The following is a 19,923-nucleotide window of genomic DNA, read 5'->3' on the forward strand; positions in this document are numbered from 1 at the left end:
AGGGCTCCCCCCAAAAGGAGGACCTGCCTGCATTCTTCTCCTGCCAGCCCTGCACCTTTCCTCTCGGGTTTTCCAGCTTTTCCGTCCAAAGCAGCCAATAATCAAGCTCTACCTCAGGTCTGAGCTTGAGTCTCCTCCCAATAGGACACACAACGGCCTTAAAGGCCCAAGTTCCCATTCACTATGCCGACACCTGCCTCCCAATTCTGGCCCCTTCCCAGTCTACGCTCACAAGCCTGCTACTGAGCTCTGAGCCAAGGAATTTTGCCTTAAAGTAATGGTGGGAAGGAAATATTTGGGGTCTGAGCTATGATTGGTCGAGCTCGAGTTCGAGCTTGAGCCACGCCTCTAGCCCTTTCCCCCTTTTTCCCCCCCTCCCCTCCTCCTCCCGGGAGGGGTGTGTTGAGGGAACCAGGATCAGCCTGGGGCCAGCATGAGCCAGAGGGAGGGAAGTCTAGGTAAGGGGTTGAGTGACTTGATCCTGGGTCCGTGGTGGGAATAAGAGTGGAGGGGTCGAAAGCTGGGGTTTGGATGTTTGTCAGCACCACCCCACCCCCAAGTCTGGGAGGGGAACGGCCTGGGCGGGGGAGAGGAGACGCCGGTGTCAGGTAACCAGCGGGTGAGTTGGGAGAAAGAGCAGGCGCAAGGAATTGAGGCTTCAAGGCCTTGGGTTCAGGGGTTAGATCACCGAATATATATGGGTGAGTACACCCTGAAAAGGGGCTGGGGTCGGGTTGGGACAGGATAATAGTGCTTCTTGAGTATTAGGAAAGAATCAAAGCTGAAAGACTGGAGAGAGAGGCCGAGTTAAAGAAGTCTTTGATCTTCGAAGAAGCCACAAGTGACCGGAGCCCAAAATACAGGCTTCGGAGATCTCCGCTGGCGGTGGGAAACTCCGACAGAGGGGATTGTCGGATCGGGACTACATTCCCCAGCATGCATTGGGGTGCCAGCATTGTGCATGTTGGGAAATGTAGTCGGCCTCCTGTGGCACCACCCTCTAACCCGGGCAGGCTATCCTGTCTTTGATTCATTGATGCTGCTGAGCCTAGCATGTCACATAGGAGCAACATGAAGGGAATAGGTCTTCGGTTTCTCTGTCTGTACAAGGGGCCGGAAAGGCGTGTTCAGTGCTTCCGAGATGCTGACTGAATTCAAACAACAGTTGGAGAAATCCAAAGATATGTGAACTTTGTCCTTAAAAGAGTTTCTGGATAGTATTGGTGATATAGAGTGAGGAGTTTCAGGATCAGGCAGATTCACATGAATAAAAGAAGCTACTTTGGAAGTATAAACAAATTGCCTAAAGTGGAAGGAAGACATTGATTTGAGAGTAGGAAGAATTTGGAGGCACTACTCAGAAAGAGGAATATGAATTTGGTCCTAATAGTATATTAATAGTGCTCTGGGGACAGGAGAGACATCTATGTAGTTAAACTGCCTGACCAGAGATCTGGTGCCTGAGATGGGGCAGATTCTTCGTAGCTTGGATATTAGCATCCAGAGCAGAGCCTCTGGGTTCAGGAAGAACCAGCTTGGAAAAGATAGTTAAGGAGTGAGATTTGGGTTGCCTTCATAACCTCTCACTCCCTCTTTCCCACCAGAAGACCACCAGGTTGACTCCTCAATCTCATTCCTACCTCATTTGGAGGCCAAGATCCGCCAGACACACAACCTTGCACGCCTCCTGACCAAATATGCAGAACAACTGCTGGAGGAATATGTGAGTAGGCGTAGGGTTGGGACGTCAAATGGGGGCCATTGCTCAGAGGAAATCAAAAGTTTCTGAAGGGAATGTTAACTTTCTTCTGGCCACACAGTAAAGGGCCCTGTAATATTTATCCTTTTAAATGTAACTAATATTTGTACCCATAAAAGACAGCATGAGGTGGGAGCTGTGTATAAGCCCACGAGCTCAGTCAGGTAATTTTTTCTTAACTACAAAATATCTATTGACAAGCCTGATTCTGCAACTAGACTGCTAGCTCTTTAGAAATCTCTTTCTAGCTGTCTTTCCACCAAGCTTTTGCACTCCTGCAAACCCAGGAGGGCTCCTTAGCTCTTCTCTAGAGTCTTGTTTCACCTGTGTCCTGCTAGCTGCTTCTCTACAAGCCCAGAGAGCTTCTTACCAGACCTTCTTCCATGACATTCCTCCAAGCCAAAAGAGAGAGAGAGCCCCCAAAAGGTGCCTCCCTCTCAAAGGTCTAGTTGCTATAAAAGAAGTCTAGCTCCTCTCTTGTACCCTTGGCAGGCTAAGTTGTGTCACCATGGTGGGGGTGGGCTCCAAGCCAAGTCAGTGGAGGCCCAAACCATTTTACCTTTATGGTGGGGCAGCTCATGGCCATCCAGGTGCCTGCCTTGGGTCATAGAGCAATTTGCCTTAAAATAGTCAGAAACTTAACCATTCATTGGCATTCGTCTCTAACTAGGACTAGGCTTTCACAGGCACACAAACTGCATCTTTGCAGGACACACCTAACTGCATCTGACAAACTCATCATCTTTCTTAGCTTGTATATTTTGCTAACAATTGGGTTTTCTTTGAACCATAATCAAACATCCTGTAACAGGAGCCATCAGTGGTCAGACGATGCTGTGCTTCAGCCTGGAGGCTCCATCCTTGGAGCCGTTCTGAGGAAACAAAGGGAACTCTGAAAGTCAGGAAACCTAGATTTGCGCTCAGTATGATCGGATGTTTCAACTCCTTGAGCTGTAAAATGAAATAGCTGAACAATACGAACTATGAACACTTCCACCTTGGACATTTAGAGAAGCCAAGAGGGGGTGTCAGTCAGAGGCAAAAAATCTTCCCATGAGAGTCCTTTGACAGAGAAAAGGGACCTGCCAATAGTCAGTCCCAGCCTGACCTCCAGATTACCATAGTATAGTGGAGGAAGGCTGGTGTTTTGGTTCAAACAGACTGTGGGGTTGCTAAATTGTGACCTTGGTGGTAATGGTAACATTAAAAAAATGTCACCATAGTAACAGTGGCAGTAGGATAGTACAGCAAGCTTTGTAGACATACCAACTTGCTCTGCTGCTTACCGGGTGAGTAGCCTGCCTTCAATCATTCTTTGTATTCAGCTCCTTTTAAAAAAAATTATATTCCTTTATTTTGTGTGCATGTCTGTGGCTATACAAGTACCATGCTGTGTACATGAAAGTCAGGAGACAACCCAAGGGATTTGCTTCTCTCTTCTTTGATCCCTGGACCAAACTGAGGTTGTCAGGCTGGCAGCCATCTCAGTGGCCCCAATTTCTGTCACCATCATCCCCACTTTTAGGAAGATACAGTATTTAAAGGGGCAACTACAAGGCCTGCAGGGTACCAAGAGATTTGCCAACAATAAATATTATTTTCACAGCATTTGACAAATTACAAGTCACCTTTGTTTTTCACTCATTCCTGCAAATGATGGTTATCAACTAGGAGAAGAGGAAGTGAGTCTGACCCGGTCCCTGCACTGTTTCTGTGATTCTCAAGAGGCATCTTATTAGAAAGATAGAACATTGCTTCCTTTCAAAGATCAGAAGGCTGGAGCCAGAAGAAGGGAATGGTCTTGCAGGAAGTCACAGCTAGTAAGGTGGCAAAAAGGAGTCAAACCCAAGTCAGGGACTGAAGAGACAGTTTAGCTGGTAGAGGGGCTTGTTAGGCAATTTGGTAACCAGAGTTTGGTCCCCAGAACCCACATAAAGGTGGACAAAAACTGACTCCATGGTCCTTTGATCTTCACATGTGTTGTGTGGTACCATGCTCTCCCACACACCATAAATACACTTTAAAAAAAAAAAAAAAAAAAAAAAAAAAAAAAAAAAAAAGAGGGCACACACCAGTACTTGAGAGGCAGAGACAGGCAGGCAGATCTCTATGAATTTGAGGCCAGCCTGTTCTCAATAGTGAATTCCAGGCCAGCAAAAGCTATAGTATGACCCTGTCTCAAAATAAACAAGTAAATAATAACTTAAGATAGCTAATATTTATTGAGCTCTTCCTGGGGACTCACACTGTGTCATTCAGATCCTGCACACTTCTAAATACATTGTGAAACTGGCACTCTTATTGGCCGTTAGAGAAACAAAGGCAGTGGTGTGCAACGCCCATGTAATTATTTGGTTTTATCTCAATAGGCTCTATCATTTGCAAGATGAGGAAACTAAGGCCCCAGGAGAGGGGAGGGGGGCTGTTAAGAGTGGACGAGCCCCCATCTCGGTCCCTGGAGCCCGGCTGACCCGTGGCCATGTCTCCACAGGTGCAGCAACAGGGAGAGCCCTTTGGGTTGCCGGGCTTCTCACCACCGCGGCTGTCGCTGGCCGGCCTGAGTGGCCCAGCTCCGAGCCATGAGGGGCTACCGGTGTCCGAGCGGCTGCGGCAGGATGCAGCCGCCTTGAGTGTGCTGCCGGCTCTGTTGGATGCCGTGCGCCGCCGCCAGGCGGAGCTGAACCCGCGCGCCCCACGCCTGCTGCGGAGCCTGGAGGACGCGGCCCGCCAGGTTCGGGCCCTGGGCGCCGCGGTGGAGACGGTGCTGGCCGCTCTGGGCGCTGCAGCCCGCGGGCCCGGACCAGAGCCCGTCGCCGCCGCCACCCTCTTCACGGCCAACAACGCTGCAGGCATCTTCTCAGCCAAGGTGCTGGGGCTCCACGTGTGCGGCCTCTATGGCGAGTGGGTGAGCCGCACGGAGGGCGACCTGGGCCAGCTGGTGCCAGGGGGCGTCGCCTGAGAGTTAATACTTGTTCTTGCAGACTCGCTCTGTCCGGCCTCTTTGGCTTCTAATTCTCTGTCTCTCCATCTGTGTCATCCGTATGTGTTCTTGGGCTGTCCCTATCTTTCTGCATTGTATGGCCTCTTTCTCTTCTGCTCTCCTCTCCTCTCAGGGAGCTTCTTGTGCCCACCAGTTTCCCATTGTGTGTCTTTCTCTGCCGTCTTGAACTCTTCTGTCTCCGAGAGGTTTCTGCTTCTGTTTCCTTGTCTCGGTTCTTTCTTTGCCTGCTTGTTTGTTTTTGAAACAGGGCCTCACCATATAGGTCTGGATGGCCTGGAACTTGCTATGTAGGCCAGGCTGGCCTCGAACTCATAGAGATCCACTTGCCTCTGCCTCCCAATTTCCCCCATCTGTCTCCCTGTGGTCCATATATGGAACTCTTATTTCATCTCACGGAGGTGACACTTTTTCTCCCTTCAGTTTCTCTGTTCTTTACTGACCAGAAAAGTGCCTACTTGTCCTCTGGTGGCAAGGCTCAGGACCTTCCCACCAGTTCCTTTATAGGCAAGTGCCTCCCCTTAGAGGTCCTTCCCTTTATTACCTCTCTACCCTGTTCTCAATGGCCCCCAGCCCTAGGCTGGTCAATGGAGAGGGAAAGGCAGCAAAACATTTTAAGAGTTTTATTTGAGAATAAATTAATTTTTTGTAAATAAAATGTTTAACAATAAAACTAAAGTTTTATGAAACATAGTTGTTGCATGTGGGAAGAGTGATTTGAGGAGAATCAGATCCTTAGAGTATAGGAGGTTTCTCTTCCGGGCCCATACCCACAAAGGCACGGGCCAGGGATACCACCCGTCAGTTCTGAACACAAAGTGGGCATTCCTAGCAGGAAACAGATGCAGCATGAGTCCCAGTGGCTGTGACGTGCATTGGGCTGCCATCACTGGAGAGCTTAATAGAAACCTTCAGTGGAGAGGTAGACCAAGGAAAGGAACTCCAGCAAAAAGAGACCTGTGTTCAGAAAGGCCAGGTCTTCACATAGGAATTGAGGTAGTCAGAGACACAAAGCAAGACCCTGGACTTCCTCAAATACAGGAAAAAGAACATCAGGACAAGCCCAGGAGACCAAATCTTCTCTCCCTAGAGTAAAGCCTCTTCAGAAGGGTTTTTCTTTTCCAACCAGGAAGTTTAAAAAAAAAATTAATGTACTGTTGGTTTAGTGATCCATCAAATGGATCCAGAGTGCCCCTTCCCTCCCGTATTTGGAAGGGAGTCTCTAGGACCTGGCAGGAAGACCCAGACAATAAGGAGCAGAGGTTTGGCTGCCAGAAAATATTCCCAATTGCTTGGCGCACAGGCCCTGTCTGCTAAGTGGGATGTGGTGTATTCTCAGTCTCAGAAGTAAGGCAGGAATGAGTCCTCTGAAAGAGAAATTCTTGGGGCTTCTGACAGAAGGCCGACCTTTTATGCTGGATATTTCGCCTTGAGTAGAGCCAAGTCCCTCACAGCTCGGTCCGTCCAGTGACCATATTCCCGGGTTACTATGTAGCCTCGGCATTTCCTCTCAAAGGCTGAGGCCCCAAAAGGGACAAGCCCCAGAGTATCCTCTTCTGGAGGGATGGGGAGCCCTAGAGCAGTCATGATAGCTACCATGTTGCCCAATAGGCCTTGGGCCCTGAGTCTTGCTGCTCCTAGCTGGGCCAGCAGGATAGGACTGCCAGGATTCAGATCACTCTGGTCATCCCCCACAAGCTGGAGGTGCTGAGTCAAGGCCAGGAAGGCTCCCTGGGCTCGGCTTAGCCGCTCTGAATCTTCCATTGCATGCCAGGTCTTGAAAGAGACATCTGCAGAAGGCAGGGTGCTGAGCTGGAGCTCGGGAGCTGAGAAACCAGGGTCACTGAAGGGACTGCCCTGGTACTGGAGCTGCACAGATGAGAGACAGAAGTAAGGGGACTGAAACAGTGTCTGGGTAAACATCTTCCCTCTGAGACTGGCATTGGCCCAGAGGAAGCCACCATTCACCACCCTTCAGGAGCCATACGGGTAATCAAGGGGACTACAGGGTCCCTTTTGTCCCCTGTATCAGCTGTGTCTCACTGAGTCTCAAGAATCCATAGTTCTGCGTGACAGTGTGGTACAATGATAGGAAAAAATACACATAAAAATGAACACAGCATCTAGCATGCATATAAGTGATAACCACTACCTATTAAATATATCAACGAACAATATGACCATTCCCTTCATGTTCAGTCCAAGTATGTTATTAACAGCTGATGTCTCTTTTGTTGTTGTTGTTGTTTTTTTTTTTCAAGGCAGGGTTTCTTTATGTAGCCCTGGCTACCCTGGAACTCTGTAGACCAGGTTGGCCTTAAACTCAGAGATTTGCCTGCCTTTGCAGACCAGGCTGGCCTTGAACTCAGAGGTCCACCTGCCTCTGTCCTCAGCCCCCAAGTGCTAGGACTAAAATGCGCACTACCACCTTTATTTTCTAAACAGGATCTCCTTGTGTATCCCTCACTGTGTATCTGTAAGTTTGTATGTAGGCTGGCCTTGGACACACGGAGATCAGCCTGCCTCTGCTACCTGAGTTTGAAACTGAAGGTGTATACCACATTCAGCCTCCGATGTTTCCTTTTTTTTTAAGATTTATTTGTTTTATATATATGAGTACACTGCAGCTGTCTTCAGACACACCAGAAGAGGGCATCAGACCCCATTACAGATGCTTGTGAGCCATCATGTGGTTGCTGGGAATTAAACTCTGGACCTCTGAAAGAGCAGTCAGTGCTCTAACCACTGAGCCACCTCTCCAGCCCTGCCTCTGATTCATTTAGCAGCTTATATTCTCATTTCATCTGTATAAGCCAAGACTCACAGGTTCTTTTGGTTTATTTGTAGGTTGTTTTGTATTGTTTGTTTTGATTAGTTTTTGCATGAATTATTTTATGTATATGGTTGTTTTGCTTACATGCAATAGCCATGTGTGTGCCCAGTGCCCTTGGAGGCCAGAAGAATAAATCAGATCTCCTGGAGACTGGAGTTGCTGATGGTTGTGAGCCACGATGTGAGTACTGAGAATTGAATTCAAGTTCCACCACAGTGTGTGTGTGTGTGTGTGTGTGTGTGTGTGTGTGTACAAGTGCATGCCCCTGACTAAGGTGCTTTCCTTTCCACCTGTGGGTTCCCAAGTTTGAACTCAGTCATCAGGTGATTGGCAAGCATGTTCACTCACTTAGCCGTCTTGACAGTCCTTTTTTTCTGTAATTTTTGGTGTGGTTTGTTTTTTTTCCTCCAAAGCCTCATGGAGCCCAAGCTGCTCTTAAACTCACTGTGTGCCGAGGACGATGATCCTGAACTCTTGCAGCTTCTATCACCCAACTATTAGCATTCCAGATGTACGAATCACACCTAGCCTGGCACAGAGTCTTGGGGTTTTGTTTGGTTTGTTTTTTGTTTTTTCGAGACAGGGTTTCTCTGTGTAGCCTTGGCTATCCTGGAACTCACTTTGTAGACCAACCAGGCTGGTCTCAGAACTCAGAAATCCGCCTGCCTCTGCCTCCCAAGTGCTGGGATTAAAGGTGTGCACCACCACTGCCTGGCCTGACACAGACTGCTAACACACATTTACCTAACCAATAGATCACCTAATCTCATAGCCCCATTTTGCAGGTGGAAAAACAGACTTAGGGTATCCAATGATATGCAGGGAACAGTGGTAGAGATAAGACTAGAACCTAGATATATATTTGTTTGGGTTTTTTTGAGACAGGGTTGTTTTTTTGTTTGTTTGTTTGTTTTGTTTTATGTGTGTGAGTACACTGCTGTCTTCAGACACACTAGAAGAGGGCATTGGATTCCAGTATAGATGGTTATAAGCCACCATGTGGTTGCTGGGAATTGAACTTAGGACCTCTGGAAGAGCAGCCAGTGCTCTTAACCTCTGAGCCTCTTAACCTTTATAGTCATGGCTGTCCTGCAACTCACTCTATAAACCAGGCAGACCTTGAGCTCAGAGATCCACCTGCCTCTGCTTCCTCTGTGCTGGGATTAAAGATGTACACCATCAAGCCCAGCCTAGAACCGAGATTTTGTAACTGTAACTTTTCTTTCTTTCTTTTTTTTTTTTTTTTTAACATTTATTTTATTTATATGAGTACTCTGTACTTGTCTTCAGACACACCAGAAGGGGACATCTGATCCCATTACAGATTGTTGTGAGCTACCTGTGGTTGCTGGGAATTGAACTCAGGACCTCTGGAAGAGCAGCCAGTGTTCTTAACCACTGAGCCACCTCTCCAGCCCGTAACTGTAATGCTTTAAAGAACAATGGAGCAGAAGAGCTGTACACTCCAGGGTGTCCGGACCAGGCAGCTGTGTAATCTAGGAAGGGACAGGGCTACAATCAGGCCAAGCTTTGGCCAATCGGATCCCTGTCCTTTCCACTCAGAATGGAAACCAGCACCAGATGAGTCAAGCAAGTGAAACCCAAGACTCAGAAAGCAAGTGGCCAGTTTTACTTGTAGAGGGTGGGAGCGGCTAGGATGGAGTTCCACACACCTGCTTCCATACCCTGCCATTGCTCTCACTAGCTCAGTGCCCTAAGACAAATTACTCCTCTCTTCGACTCCATTTTCTCACTTATAAAATAGATCTTGGTTCTAACACTCAGAGGGATTTCAGGGATCCGTGAGCCAATGGGACAGAGCACCAGAATAGGCTAGAGCTGAAGTGAGCACAGGGAATGAGCTGCTTCCAGAAGAATGACTCCCTAAGGTTCTAGATGTGTGGTGTGTGTGTATCCTGTGTGCGTGTGTTTCTGTGTGTATCCTGTGTATGTGTCTGTGTCCCTGTGAGTGTGTATGTGTCCTGTGTGCGTGTGTTCCTGTGTGTATCCCGTGTATGTGTCTGTGTCCCTGTGAGTGTGTGTGTGTCCTGTGTGTGTGTGTTTCTGTGTGTATCCTGTGTATGTGTCTGTGTCCCTGTGAGTGTGTATGTGTCCTGTGTGTGTGTGTGTTTCTGTGTGTATCCTGTGTATGTGTCTGTGTCCCTGTGAGTGTGTGTGTGTCCTCTGTGTGTGTGTTCGCGCGTGGTCCACACACAGAGTCCCACATTATTAGCAGCTTTTTAATAAGTGTTTGTTGCAGTTTTCCTCTTAACCCAGCTGGCTCCCAAATAACTGAGACTGGACTATTAATTCAACAGCTTTAAGGGCACAACAACTGAGCAGTATTACTCTATTTTAATCCTTTAAGATAATCTGGCTACCGTCTAGTCAAAATCACAGTGATAGTTATTTTTTAAACACTGATCTGGCTCTCTGGGCTCCAGGTGTTTTCTCACGCTGTCTCCTGGACTCTTTCCCCACGGCAAATCCCCACTTCCTCTCTCTCTTCCTCCCACCCCCTTGGCTAGGAGGAAGTCCAGCTCTATTCTTTCCCCTGTGCAGTCACTGGCTGATCCGTTTCCTCACTGACTAATCAAGGAATAATTGGGGAGCAGTGTTTATATAACATTGAGACAGGGCTGGAGAGATGGCTCAGAGATTAAGAGCACTGACTGCTCTTCCAGAGGTCCTGAGTTCAATTCCCAGAAACCACATGGTGTTGTCTCACAACCATCTGTAATAGGATCTGATGCCCTTTTCTGGTGTGTCTTTTTAAAAAAAAAAAAAAATTGAGAGAGGAGATTCTCAGAATAAAGATTGCAACCAGATATGGGGGCACAGAAATCAGCATTGGGATAATACAAGGACAGTCTTTACACAGGGCACAATAACATTATGCCTACAACACGTGACTTGACAGATGAGGAGGTCAGGACCATGGGAAGAGAGCTGACTCAGCCATCAGTGACCACACAAGTAAATGTGTCTCTGGCTAAGAGCACCTGCCCGCCTCAGATTCACAAAGGGGTTTCCTGGACTTGTTCTGCTTTCCCTATCCACACCTTCTCCCCAACCCCTGCATATGCCAGTGTCACTCACATAGGTCTGTAGCAATGCTGATGTGTTCTTCTGCATGTAGACAGCCAGGCTGTAGGCTTGACCGATGGGCTCTGACGGGGAGATGGGGGCTGCAGGACTGAGGGGTGGTAGTGACAGGCTCAGTAGGCAGAGAGGAGCTGCTAGGGCGATATAAAAGGGCCATCATGAAGTCCCTGGCCCTCTGAGTCATCATTCATTTATTCCAACAATGTCCAAAGAGACATCTATGGCCTGTCTTGTCTATTCAAGTCAGGGCAAAATTACCTGGTTGCTGATTGTTCCATGCCCAGAACTCCCCTTTGAGACAGGGTCTCACTGTGTAACCTTGGCTGTCCTGGAGCTTACTAAGTAGATTAGTGTGGCTTCAAACTCACAGAGATCCACCTGCCTCTGCCTCCTGAGTGCTGGGATTTTAGGGCTGTGCCACCTTATGCAGCTGTGGGAGTATTGCTTATCTGAACACTCATTAAAATGCCCGCTTAATGAGAATCCATCCAACTCTGCTAGGATACCTGCAACTATAATGTGTACTTTTCAGTACATTTTGTTACTTTCAATAAAAAATTTGAATTGGGCCAGAGGGATAGTTCAGCAGTTAAGAGCACTGGCTGCTCTTCCAAAAGACTCAGGTTCAATTTCCAGCCCCTACATGATGACCTACTTCCTTAACTCCAGTTTCAGGAGATCTGATGTCCTCTTTTGACCTCCTCAGGCACAAAAACAATGATAAAAATTAAAAAACAACAGCAACAACAAATTTCAGAAAAATATCAAATTATGTACCCATAATCTAATCACTTCACTCCTTGACACCTGTAGCACCTCAACTCCAACCCTGTCACCTTCTCTCTTCCCTGGTCTCTGTTCCCACCTGGTAGCCCCTGGTGTAGTCCCACCCACCCACGCATGTCCTCCTCCTCAGTGTAAACACAGGTCAGCAGAGGTTCTGTGCCCTCAGCACTGGCTTTGTTTGTTTGTTTGTTTTTCTTTTTCTTTTTTTAAGATTTATTTATTTATTTATTTATTTATTTATTTATTATGAGTACACCAGAAGAGGGCATCAGATCTCATTACAGATGGTTGTGAGCCACCATGTGGTTGCTGGGATTTGAACTCAGGACCTCTGGAAGTGCAGTCAGTGCTCTTAACCACTGAGCCATCTCTCCAGCCCGTTTGTTTGTTTTTCAAAACAGGGTTTCTCTGTGTACCCCTGACTATCCTGGAACTCACTCTGTAGACCAGGCTGGTCTTGAACTCACAGATTCACTTGCCTCTGCCTCCTCCTCCTTTCATGTCCTGTAGATATAAATTTAAATTTATAACTGGGCTGTGATGATGTACACCTTTAATTCCAGCATTCAGGAGTTCTGAGTTTGAGGTCAGCCTGGTCTACATGCTATCCAGGGATACACAAAGAAACCCTGTCTCAGAGGGGGAAAAAACTTAGATTCTGCATATGAAAGAAGTCATGCAATATTTGTTGGAATCTGACTTATTTTGCTTAGCATAATGATCTCAGTTCCTTCATTTTGTCTGAAAATGTTATCATTTCATGCTTCTACAGTTGAATAAAATTCCATTGTGTATAAAGTACATATTCTTTTTCCATTCATCTGCTGCTGGACACGCTAGCTAGATCTGATCCAGATCCTGGCTATTGTGACTAGTCTGGCGATACGGATGTACAGATATCAATGCTGTGTTCCAGCCTTCTTGGTTTTGGTTTTGGTTTTGGTTTTTTCGAGATAAGGTTTCTCTGTGTAATAGAGCCCTGGCTGTCTTGGAGCTCACTATGAAGACCAGGCTGGCCTTGAAATCGCAGAGATCCTCCTGCCTCTGCCTTCCAGAGTGCTGGAACTAAAAGCACACACCACCATGCCAGGCCTGCCCTTTTGGTTTGGTTTGGTTTCTTTGTTTGAGGCAGGGTCTCTAGCAGTGCAAGATCACACTAACTTTATGTTGTATGGGAGAAAACCCCATAACTGTGTGCATGCAACACAAGTATTCTCCCAAGGCAGCCAGAAAGCCTTTTCATGTTTTATCTTGATGTAGGGACTCACTAAATGTTCAGGCTAGCCTTGAGCTTTCTTTCTATCTTCCTGCTGCACGCTCCAGAGCGCTGGGACCACAGGTGTTGGGAACCTGATTGTTTCCCATTTGAATACATGTTGACAAACGATCCTCCCCGTCCTGGGAACAGCTTGCGCTCCCTCCCATCCAGTGTGAGGTCACCCACCTGGGGAGAACGGATGCAAATGTAGGGTGGTCTCCTTAATTCTTATATCCCTGAACTCCAGAAGTTCAGAGCCAATCCAAAGAGAACTGAAAGTCAGCCAGGTGGTGTGTACTTTTAATCCCAGCAGAAGGGGGCAGATCTCTGACTTCTTTATCAGTTTGGTCTATGCAGGAGGACCCTGACTCATTTTAAAAAGAAAGAAGACGGAGCTCAGAGCCTTCAACAAGGTTGAGTGAGCTCATCTCTTTTCACATGCCATTATAATTTCCTTGTTTGTTTGTAGACAGGGTCTTGTTATGTAGCCTAGGGTAGAATTTGCTAAGTATTCCAGGCTAGCCCCAAACTTACCATCCAGCCTCAACCTCCCAAGTGTTGGGATGACAGGCCTGTACCACCACCCCCGGTGTGACTTATTTCTTTGTTGCTTGTAGCACAAATCTGACAGGGTAATCACCATTCCCCTGTAGATGTCTGTCCCTTCTGTGTAGCCCAAATCTCCTTACAGTACAGTCAGCCTTCTGTATCTATACCCATGCATTCATGCAACTACAGATGCAAAATCACATTTGCACCGGGCATACAAAGATTGTTTATCGTTGCTTTCTAAACAATACAACACACTAACTACTTACACAGTATTGACATTGCATTAACTGTTATAATAGTCTAGAGGAGATATAAAGTATATGAACACATGTGCATAGGTTACATGCAAATATGACATTTTATTTAAGAGACTGGGGCATCATTGGAGCTTGGTCCCTGCTGGAGAAGTCCCAGAATCAATCCTCTGTGGATACCAATACATAGTGGGGCTTCCATAACCACTCCTTGAATGGATGGTGAGTAAGTCCTTCTATGTGTAAGAGTGTCTGGGTTCCCAGCAGCTCTACAATCATTGGGTAAACAAGACTGAACAGCAGGATGCAGCTGGCAAAGCCATCTTCCCTCCTGGCTTCTGGGCCCTGGTGCCCTGTACCCTCACTCACCCAGCAGGCAGTACATGCTCCCTCCTCAGCTCCTTCCTCTGCAGTCTCTGGCTCTTTCCAGGGCACCTGTCCTGTTCCTTGGGTAGCTTTATACCTGGGACTGAGCCCTAGAGCCGCCCAGGAGGGAGGGGAACTATTCCCTAGGAAAGCAGCAGACAGGGCCCTGCCAGAGAATGACACAGACCCAGCCAGGGCACAGAATAGAGAGTTCTTGGGAGGGACCAAGATGAGGGCATATATTCCAGACCAACCAGAAGCCCCCAGGGCAAGGAATAGCCAGTGAAGGGGACACTAAGGTGACACCCTAGACCCCTAAAGCCCCCAAATTTGACCTTAAACCCTGGTGGTTGAAAAGGAGGGGGCAAGGGCGGGAGAGGATTATGGGGGACAAAGGGAGCCCTGCTCCCTGCTGATCTGCACGTCCTGGGATTGAGTTTCCCAGGAGGAGGCCGCCCCCTGCTCCGCCCATGGGGACCCAGGTACTGGGTCCTGGCTTTCAAGGAGTTTGGAAAAGGAGCAGGAGGAGTGGTTTGAGAACCCCATGACCCACACCCAGGTGTGCCCATGAATACAGGAACATGCACCGCACAGGCAATTTCACATGTTCACTTGCTCAAGTACTTGTGGGTCATAAGCCAGTCCCTACTCCAGGTGCTTGGCATAGAATATGGAACAAGATAGGCAAAAGTCCCTGCCCGTGTGGAGCCGATCCTTCTAGGCATGTCTCTGTGCACATATCCTATCAAGCTTGCATGTATCATATACCCAGAATCCTAGACAGATATGTACTTATCTGTACAGATGCACACAGACAAACACATCCCAAATACCTGGAATCCCAGCTAGAGTACCTACACGTGCAGATGTACACCCAGAGACAGTCATACTTCTCACGTGCAGCTGACAGGAGTCCTTACCCAGCCACATCTCAGCCTCTGAGACAGTGCTGTCCCTCTGCCTGGGTACAGTATACATGTGCAGGTGGCCTCATAGGCACGCTCCTGAGACTTGCTTCCTCCCTGGGGACGTCTGGGAGTGTAGAAAAGCCCATTCTGGAGGGATGGAGGGCAGTTCACCCCCACCTCCCTGGTAGAGGATAATGTGGTGAGAAACTTACATTCACTCACTTAACAGATACAGTACAGCACCTACTGTGTGTGGCAATGGGGTGAATGGGAGGTATCCCCAGTGGAGATCAACAAGAAACAGAAGTTGACAAAAGCTAATGATTCAGACAGTATAAAACCACACACTTAGAATCCCAGGACTAAGGAGGCTAAAGTGGGGGAATCTTGACTTTGGGGCCAGCTTGGACCACATGAGACCCTGTCTCAAAGTAAAATTGAGTAAAATAAAACAACACGAAGTTTTCTCAATGACAAGTGCCTAAAAGGGTTCAGAATGATAAGTTGGGGGTGGGGAGTGAGGCAAAATTAACTAAGTAATCCAAGGTCCAGAAAGGGGTAGCTGCTTACCTGGAATCACACAGCAAAGCCGGGGTTAATCCTAGACCCTGTGTGGGTGTCCCAGATCTGAACTGTGGACTCAGGAAGGAAGTTGAGTAGGGGGTTTCTAGGCAGCATCTCCAAAGATGGGGGCTGCCAGGTTGGCAAGTAGGGCCAGTGCTAGGTAGGTGGTGATGTCAGGGGATTAGGAAAGGCCTATTGAGTGGGTGCACTGAGGCGTGGGCCAGAACCATAGCGGTGGAATAGAGGGAGGAGGTGGAGGGGAACAGACACACGATCTCCACTACTCACAGGTGAAGGTGTGCATGGCCTCACCCAGAAGTGAAGGCCAGCAGCCACCAGTCTCACCACTGCCTACCCCACCAAAGAGCTGGAGGGTTCACCTCCTATCCCAGGGCCAGCTCTTTTTGTTCAAAGTGAGCGGCTTGGTGTTAGGGAGGTCAGCAGCTCTGCTGCCCTGTCTCACCCTGCCCTGAGGGTCTGACCACCTCTATTGCAGTTCTGGTCTTGAGAGAAGCCAATCCCTTGGGAATCCTAGAATCAGTAGGCTTGAAAGTCCTGCCTGTGTTCATCACTGGCTTGAGAAAGTTAATCTCTCTGAGATTTGGTCTTTACTTCCTTCCTTGTTTGTGGTATTAAATACAGAACTCGTGTGAGGCTTGGTGGCACACGACTTTAATCCTAGCACTAGGGAGGCAGAGGATATCTGTGAGTTAGAGGCCAGCTTGGTCGTGATAGTGAGTTCCGATTGAGACTCTGTCTCAAATACTGAGGAGGGGGGGAAGTAGAGTTGAACCCAGGCCCTTCCTATGCTAGTCAAATGCTCTTTTCTGAGTTACAATCCTGGCATTACACTTTTGTTTGTGTACATGTGCATATGTTGAGTACACATAGGTGTAGGTGCCTGTGGAGGCCAGAAGATGGCGCTAAATCCTTCTGTAGGTAGAGTTGCAGGTGGTTGTGAGCTCCCTTTGAGCAGGCTCTCTGGCCTTAGTTTTTTTTTAAAGATAGGGACTCAGTCTATAGCTTAGACTGGCCTCTGACTCAACGATGCTTCTGCCACAGCCTCTGCAAAGCTGGGATTACAGGTGTGGTCTATAGTGCTAAGGATTGAACCCAGGACTTTTCTTTTTTTTTTTTTTTGGTTTTTCAAGACAGGGTTTCTCTGTATAGCCTTGGCTGTCCTGGAACTCACTCGGTAGACCAGGCTGGCCTCGAACTCAGAAATCCGCCTGCCTCTGCCTCCCAAGTGCTGGGATTAAAGGCGTGTGCCACCACTGCCCGGCCCAGGACTTTTCAAATACAAAATAAACACTCTACCAATCGAGCAACATCCCACAAACAATGTGCAAACTGTCCTCTGACTATCCCTTGCATGTGCATGGGAACATAGACTAGACTACACACACACACACACACACACACACACGTGCACATTTTTTTCACAAAATGTTTTTAAATGGTAATCTCCAATTGCATCCATTTTTTCTTCAAAAAGCATAATTTTATTCTTTATGGCTGAATAAAATTCTCTCTCTCCCTCTATCTCTCTTGTTGAGTTTGTGTCCTTCGGGTATAAAAGACCCTGCAGACTATGACCTTTTATTGGTGGGTTGGTATTTTGAGGCAGGTTTCACTATGTCACTCTGGAAATTCTGAAACTCACTATGAAGGTGAAGCTAGCCTCAAACTCACAAAGATCTGCCTGCCTCTGCCTCTCAACCCAAGCACTTCCAAATCCAGGGCCACACCTTTAGTCTTGGCCACACCTTCTGCTGGAGGCCTACATAAGGACATTGGGAGAAGGAAGGCTGTCTCTTTGCCTGTTTGCACTTACTCGCCAGCACATCTGTTGGAACCTTCTTCTTCAGGACTCCAGCTTATCCAGAAGACCGGCTGAAACGCCTAGCTGCAGACTGAGCAACACAGCTGCCCATTGTTGAGTTAATTGTTGAGTTAATGACTGTAAGTCATTCCAGTAAGTTCTGTGACGCTAGAGAACCATAACCAACACAGATGTATTTGCTTTTATTTGATGAGTGTTTGCCTGCAAGTATGTGTATGTTCCAGATGTGTACCGGGGCTCGTGGAGTCCAGGAGAAGGTGTCAATTTCCCTGGAACTAGAGTTACAGTTGTGAGCCAATGTGTGGGTGCTGGGAATCGACCTTGGTCTACAAGAGCAGCTAATGCTCTTAATTGTTGAGCTATCTCTAGCCCCTTAAATTAACTAACACAATAACTTGATTTTATCTTTTTTTTTCTCCAGTGCTGGTATTGAGCCCAGGGCTTGTTACATACACCAATGACCCTCAATTCCAAAGCCTACGTCTAGATTTTTATGCAGGGGCTGAAGATCAAACTCGGGTTCCTGTGTTCATGTAGAAAGCACTTTACCCCCTGGGCGATCTCCTCAGTTCCAATGAGGAGAGAAGGTTCCACCATGCTTTACTTCTGAGCCCAATTCCTGTCCTAATTGCAAATGTGGTCCTCAGAGATCCAATGGCTACTCATCCCCCAGGGCACCCAAACCCAATCCTAGCATCATCCAGAAAACCACATCATGAGGTCCAATATTCACCCCTATCCTGTCGCTGACTCTGACTAAGTTCATTCCTGTCTAAGATGGGAGCATGGTGGCAGGCTTCAGAAATGAGCAAGGCCATAGAAAGAGCAAGGGTATTATTAGTGGCTGGTGACATAATAGAGCTTAGGAGACAACAGGGTTTCTTGTCTCCTCCTACTACCCTGAACCTTCCCATGCCCCCAGTCCCCTCAGGACAGTGTCTCCATCCCTTAGCTTGGTTTTCAAGACCTTCAGTTTCTGAGTCCCTCAGTGTTGCCTTTTGCCCTCCCTACCTTGTCCTCCTCCACACAATCTGTTCGTGGTTTCACAGGACACCGCACCTTTGACCTGCACATCCTTCTGACTCAGCCTTTCTCACATCCAAACATCCCCCTGAGTTCTGACTCATCTGAGAAGCTCTCTAACCTTTACCCCTTACTAGATTCTGTAGCTCCTTTGGACTTTCAGATCCCTGTGTCCCCTTGTCTATTGTTGGTCACTGTTCCTTATCCTTGTCCTGTGTCAGCCTTTATCCTCTGCCATCTCCAAATCCCCAGTAGTGGGTCATACACAACAGAGAGGCTTCAGTGTTGGTTACGATTTTATCTCTTTTAAAAAAAAAGTCTTTCTTTTCTTCTTCTTCTTCTTCTTCTTCTTCTTCTTCTTCTTCTTCTTCTTCTTCTTCTTCTTCTTCTTCTTCTTCTTCTTCTCCTCCTCCTCCTCCTCCTCCTCCTCCTCCTCCTCCTCCTCCTTCTCCTTTTCTTCCTTCTCTTCCTCCTCTTCCTCCTCTTCCCCCTCCTTCTCCTCTTTTCTTTTTTATTTTTTTTCCAAGTCAGGGTCGCTCTGTGTAGTCCTGACTGTCCTGGAACTCACTCTGTAGACCAGGCTGGTCCTCAATTCAGAGATCTATCTGCCTCTGTCTCCCAAGTGCTGGGATTATAGGTGAGCACCACCACACCTGGTTTTGTGTGCTGGGGGTCAAACCCAGGGCTTTGTGTGCTGGGGATCAAACCCAGGGCTTTGTGTGCTGGAGATCACACCCAGGGCTTTGTGTGCTGGGGATCACACCCAGGGCTTTGTGTCTGTGGGATGAGCACCACTCTATTGAGGCTGCAGCTCCAGTCTGGAGAGAAACAACTTAAAGGAAGAAAGATTCATCTTCAAGACAGGCTCTCTATGTAGCCCTGGAACTCACTCTGCAGAAAAGGCTAGCCTCAAACTCACAGAGATCCATCTGCCTCTCAGATGCTTGGATTAAAGGTATGCACCACTGTGCCAGAAGGAGATATTGATCTTGACTCACGGTCACAACTCCCTTGTGCTTATGGCAAGGTGGATAGAAGGGTGTAGTGGGGAACAGTTGTTTACCTTTTGACAGTTGGAAAGAAAGAAGAGTGATACAGTGGGGTACAGAGATGTCTTCATGCTTAAGACCATGTGCTGCTCTCCCAGAGAACCTGGGCTCAGTTCCCAGTATCTACCCGGTGGCTCACAACCTTATAGAACTTCAGTTCCTGGGTATGTGATGCCCTCTCTAACCTCTGAGGGTATCAAGTAAGCATGTGGTACACAGACATACATGCAAGCAAAACACCCATACATATACATGCTAGGTAAGTGCTTTACCTCTGAACTGCACCCACAGTCTTGTTTTAAAATGAAAAAATTTGAATGTATGTGTATCTGTGTTCATGTGAATTTATGTGCATGCAGATGCCCATGGAGGCCAGAGAGCCTCAGATCCCATGGCATGGGGATTATGTTCTAAGCCTCCTGTTGTGAGTGCTGGGAACTGAACCCTGGTCTTTGTAAGAGCATTGAGTGTTTTTTCTCAGTGAACCATCATCCTTCAAGCCTCCAGTCCTTGTTGAATCTTCATTTTGAGACAAGGTCTCACTAACTTGCCCAGGCTCACTCTGAAGCTTAGACAGATTTTTTTTTTTTGGTTTTTCGAGACAGGGTTTCTCTTTGTAGTCCTG

General features: G+C 47.6%; 2 protein-coding genes across 5 annotated transcripts; one reads left to right on the forward strand and one right to left on the reverse strand.

Annotated features, from left to right (window-relative positions):
- The first annotated feature begins 221 nt into the window (after positions 1–221).
- Positions 222–5,450, forward strand: Ctf1 (cardiotrophin 1). Of its 4 annotated transcripts, none has more exons than XM_034519351.2 (3): positions 222–458; positions 1,608–1,723; positions 4,251–5,450. In XM_034519351.2, the coding sequence occupies exons 1-3, from the start codon at positions 434–436 to the stop codon at positions 4,716–4,718; spliced, it is 609 nt and encodes a 202-aa protein (XP_034375242.1). In that variant the 5' UTR covers positions 222–433; the 3' UTR covers positions 4,719–5,450. The 4 variants fall into 4 exon arrangements, with proteins under 4 accessions (XP_034375242.1, XP_034375234.1, XP_034375252.1 ...); XM_034519343.2 differs by having other exon boundaries at positions 230–458; positions 1,605–1,723; XM_034519361.2 differs by lacking the exon at positions 222–458 and adding an exon at positions 578–701 and having other exon boundaries at positions 1,605–1,723.
- A 402-nt stretch (positions 5,451–5,852) lies between these two features.
- On the reverse strand, positions 5,853–13,930 carry LOC117702797 (cardiotrophin-2). The gene is made up of 3 exons (XM_034493975.2): positions 13,915–13,930; positions 10,690–10,829; positions 5,853–6,626 (listed from the first exon to the last, which is right to left on the reverse strand). The coding sequence occupies exons 1-3, from the start codon at positions 13,928–13,930 to the stop codon at positions 6,168–6,170; spliced, it is 615 nt and encodes a 204-aa protein (XP_034349866.1). The 3' UTR covers positions 5,853–6,167.
- Between the last annotated feature and the right edge of the window lie 5,993 nt (positions 13,931–19,923).

Source organism: Arvicanthis niloticus, chromosome 1, assembly GCF_011762505.2.
Source record: "Arvicanthis niloticus isolate mArvNil1 chromosome 1, mArvNil1.pat.X, whole genome shotgun sequence".
NCBI lineage: Eukaryota > Metazoa > Chordata > Mammalia > Rodentia > Muridae > Arvicanthis > Arvicanthis niloticus.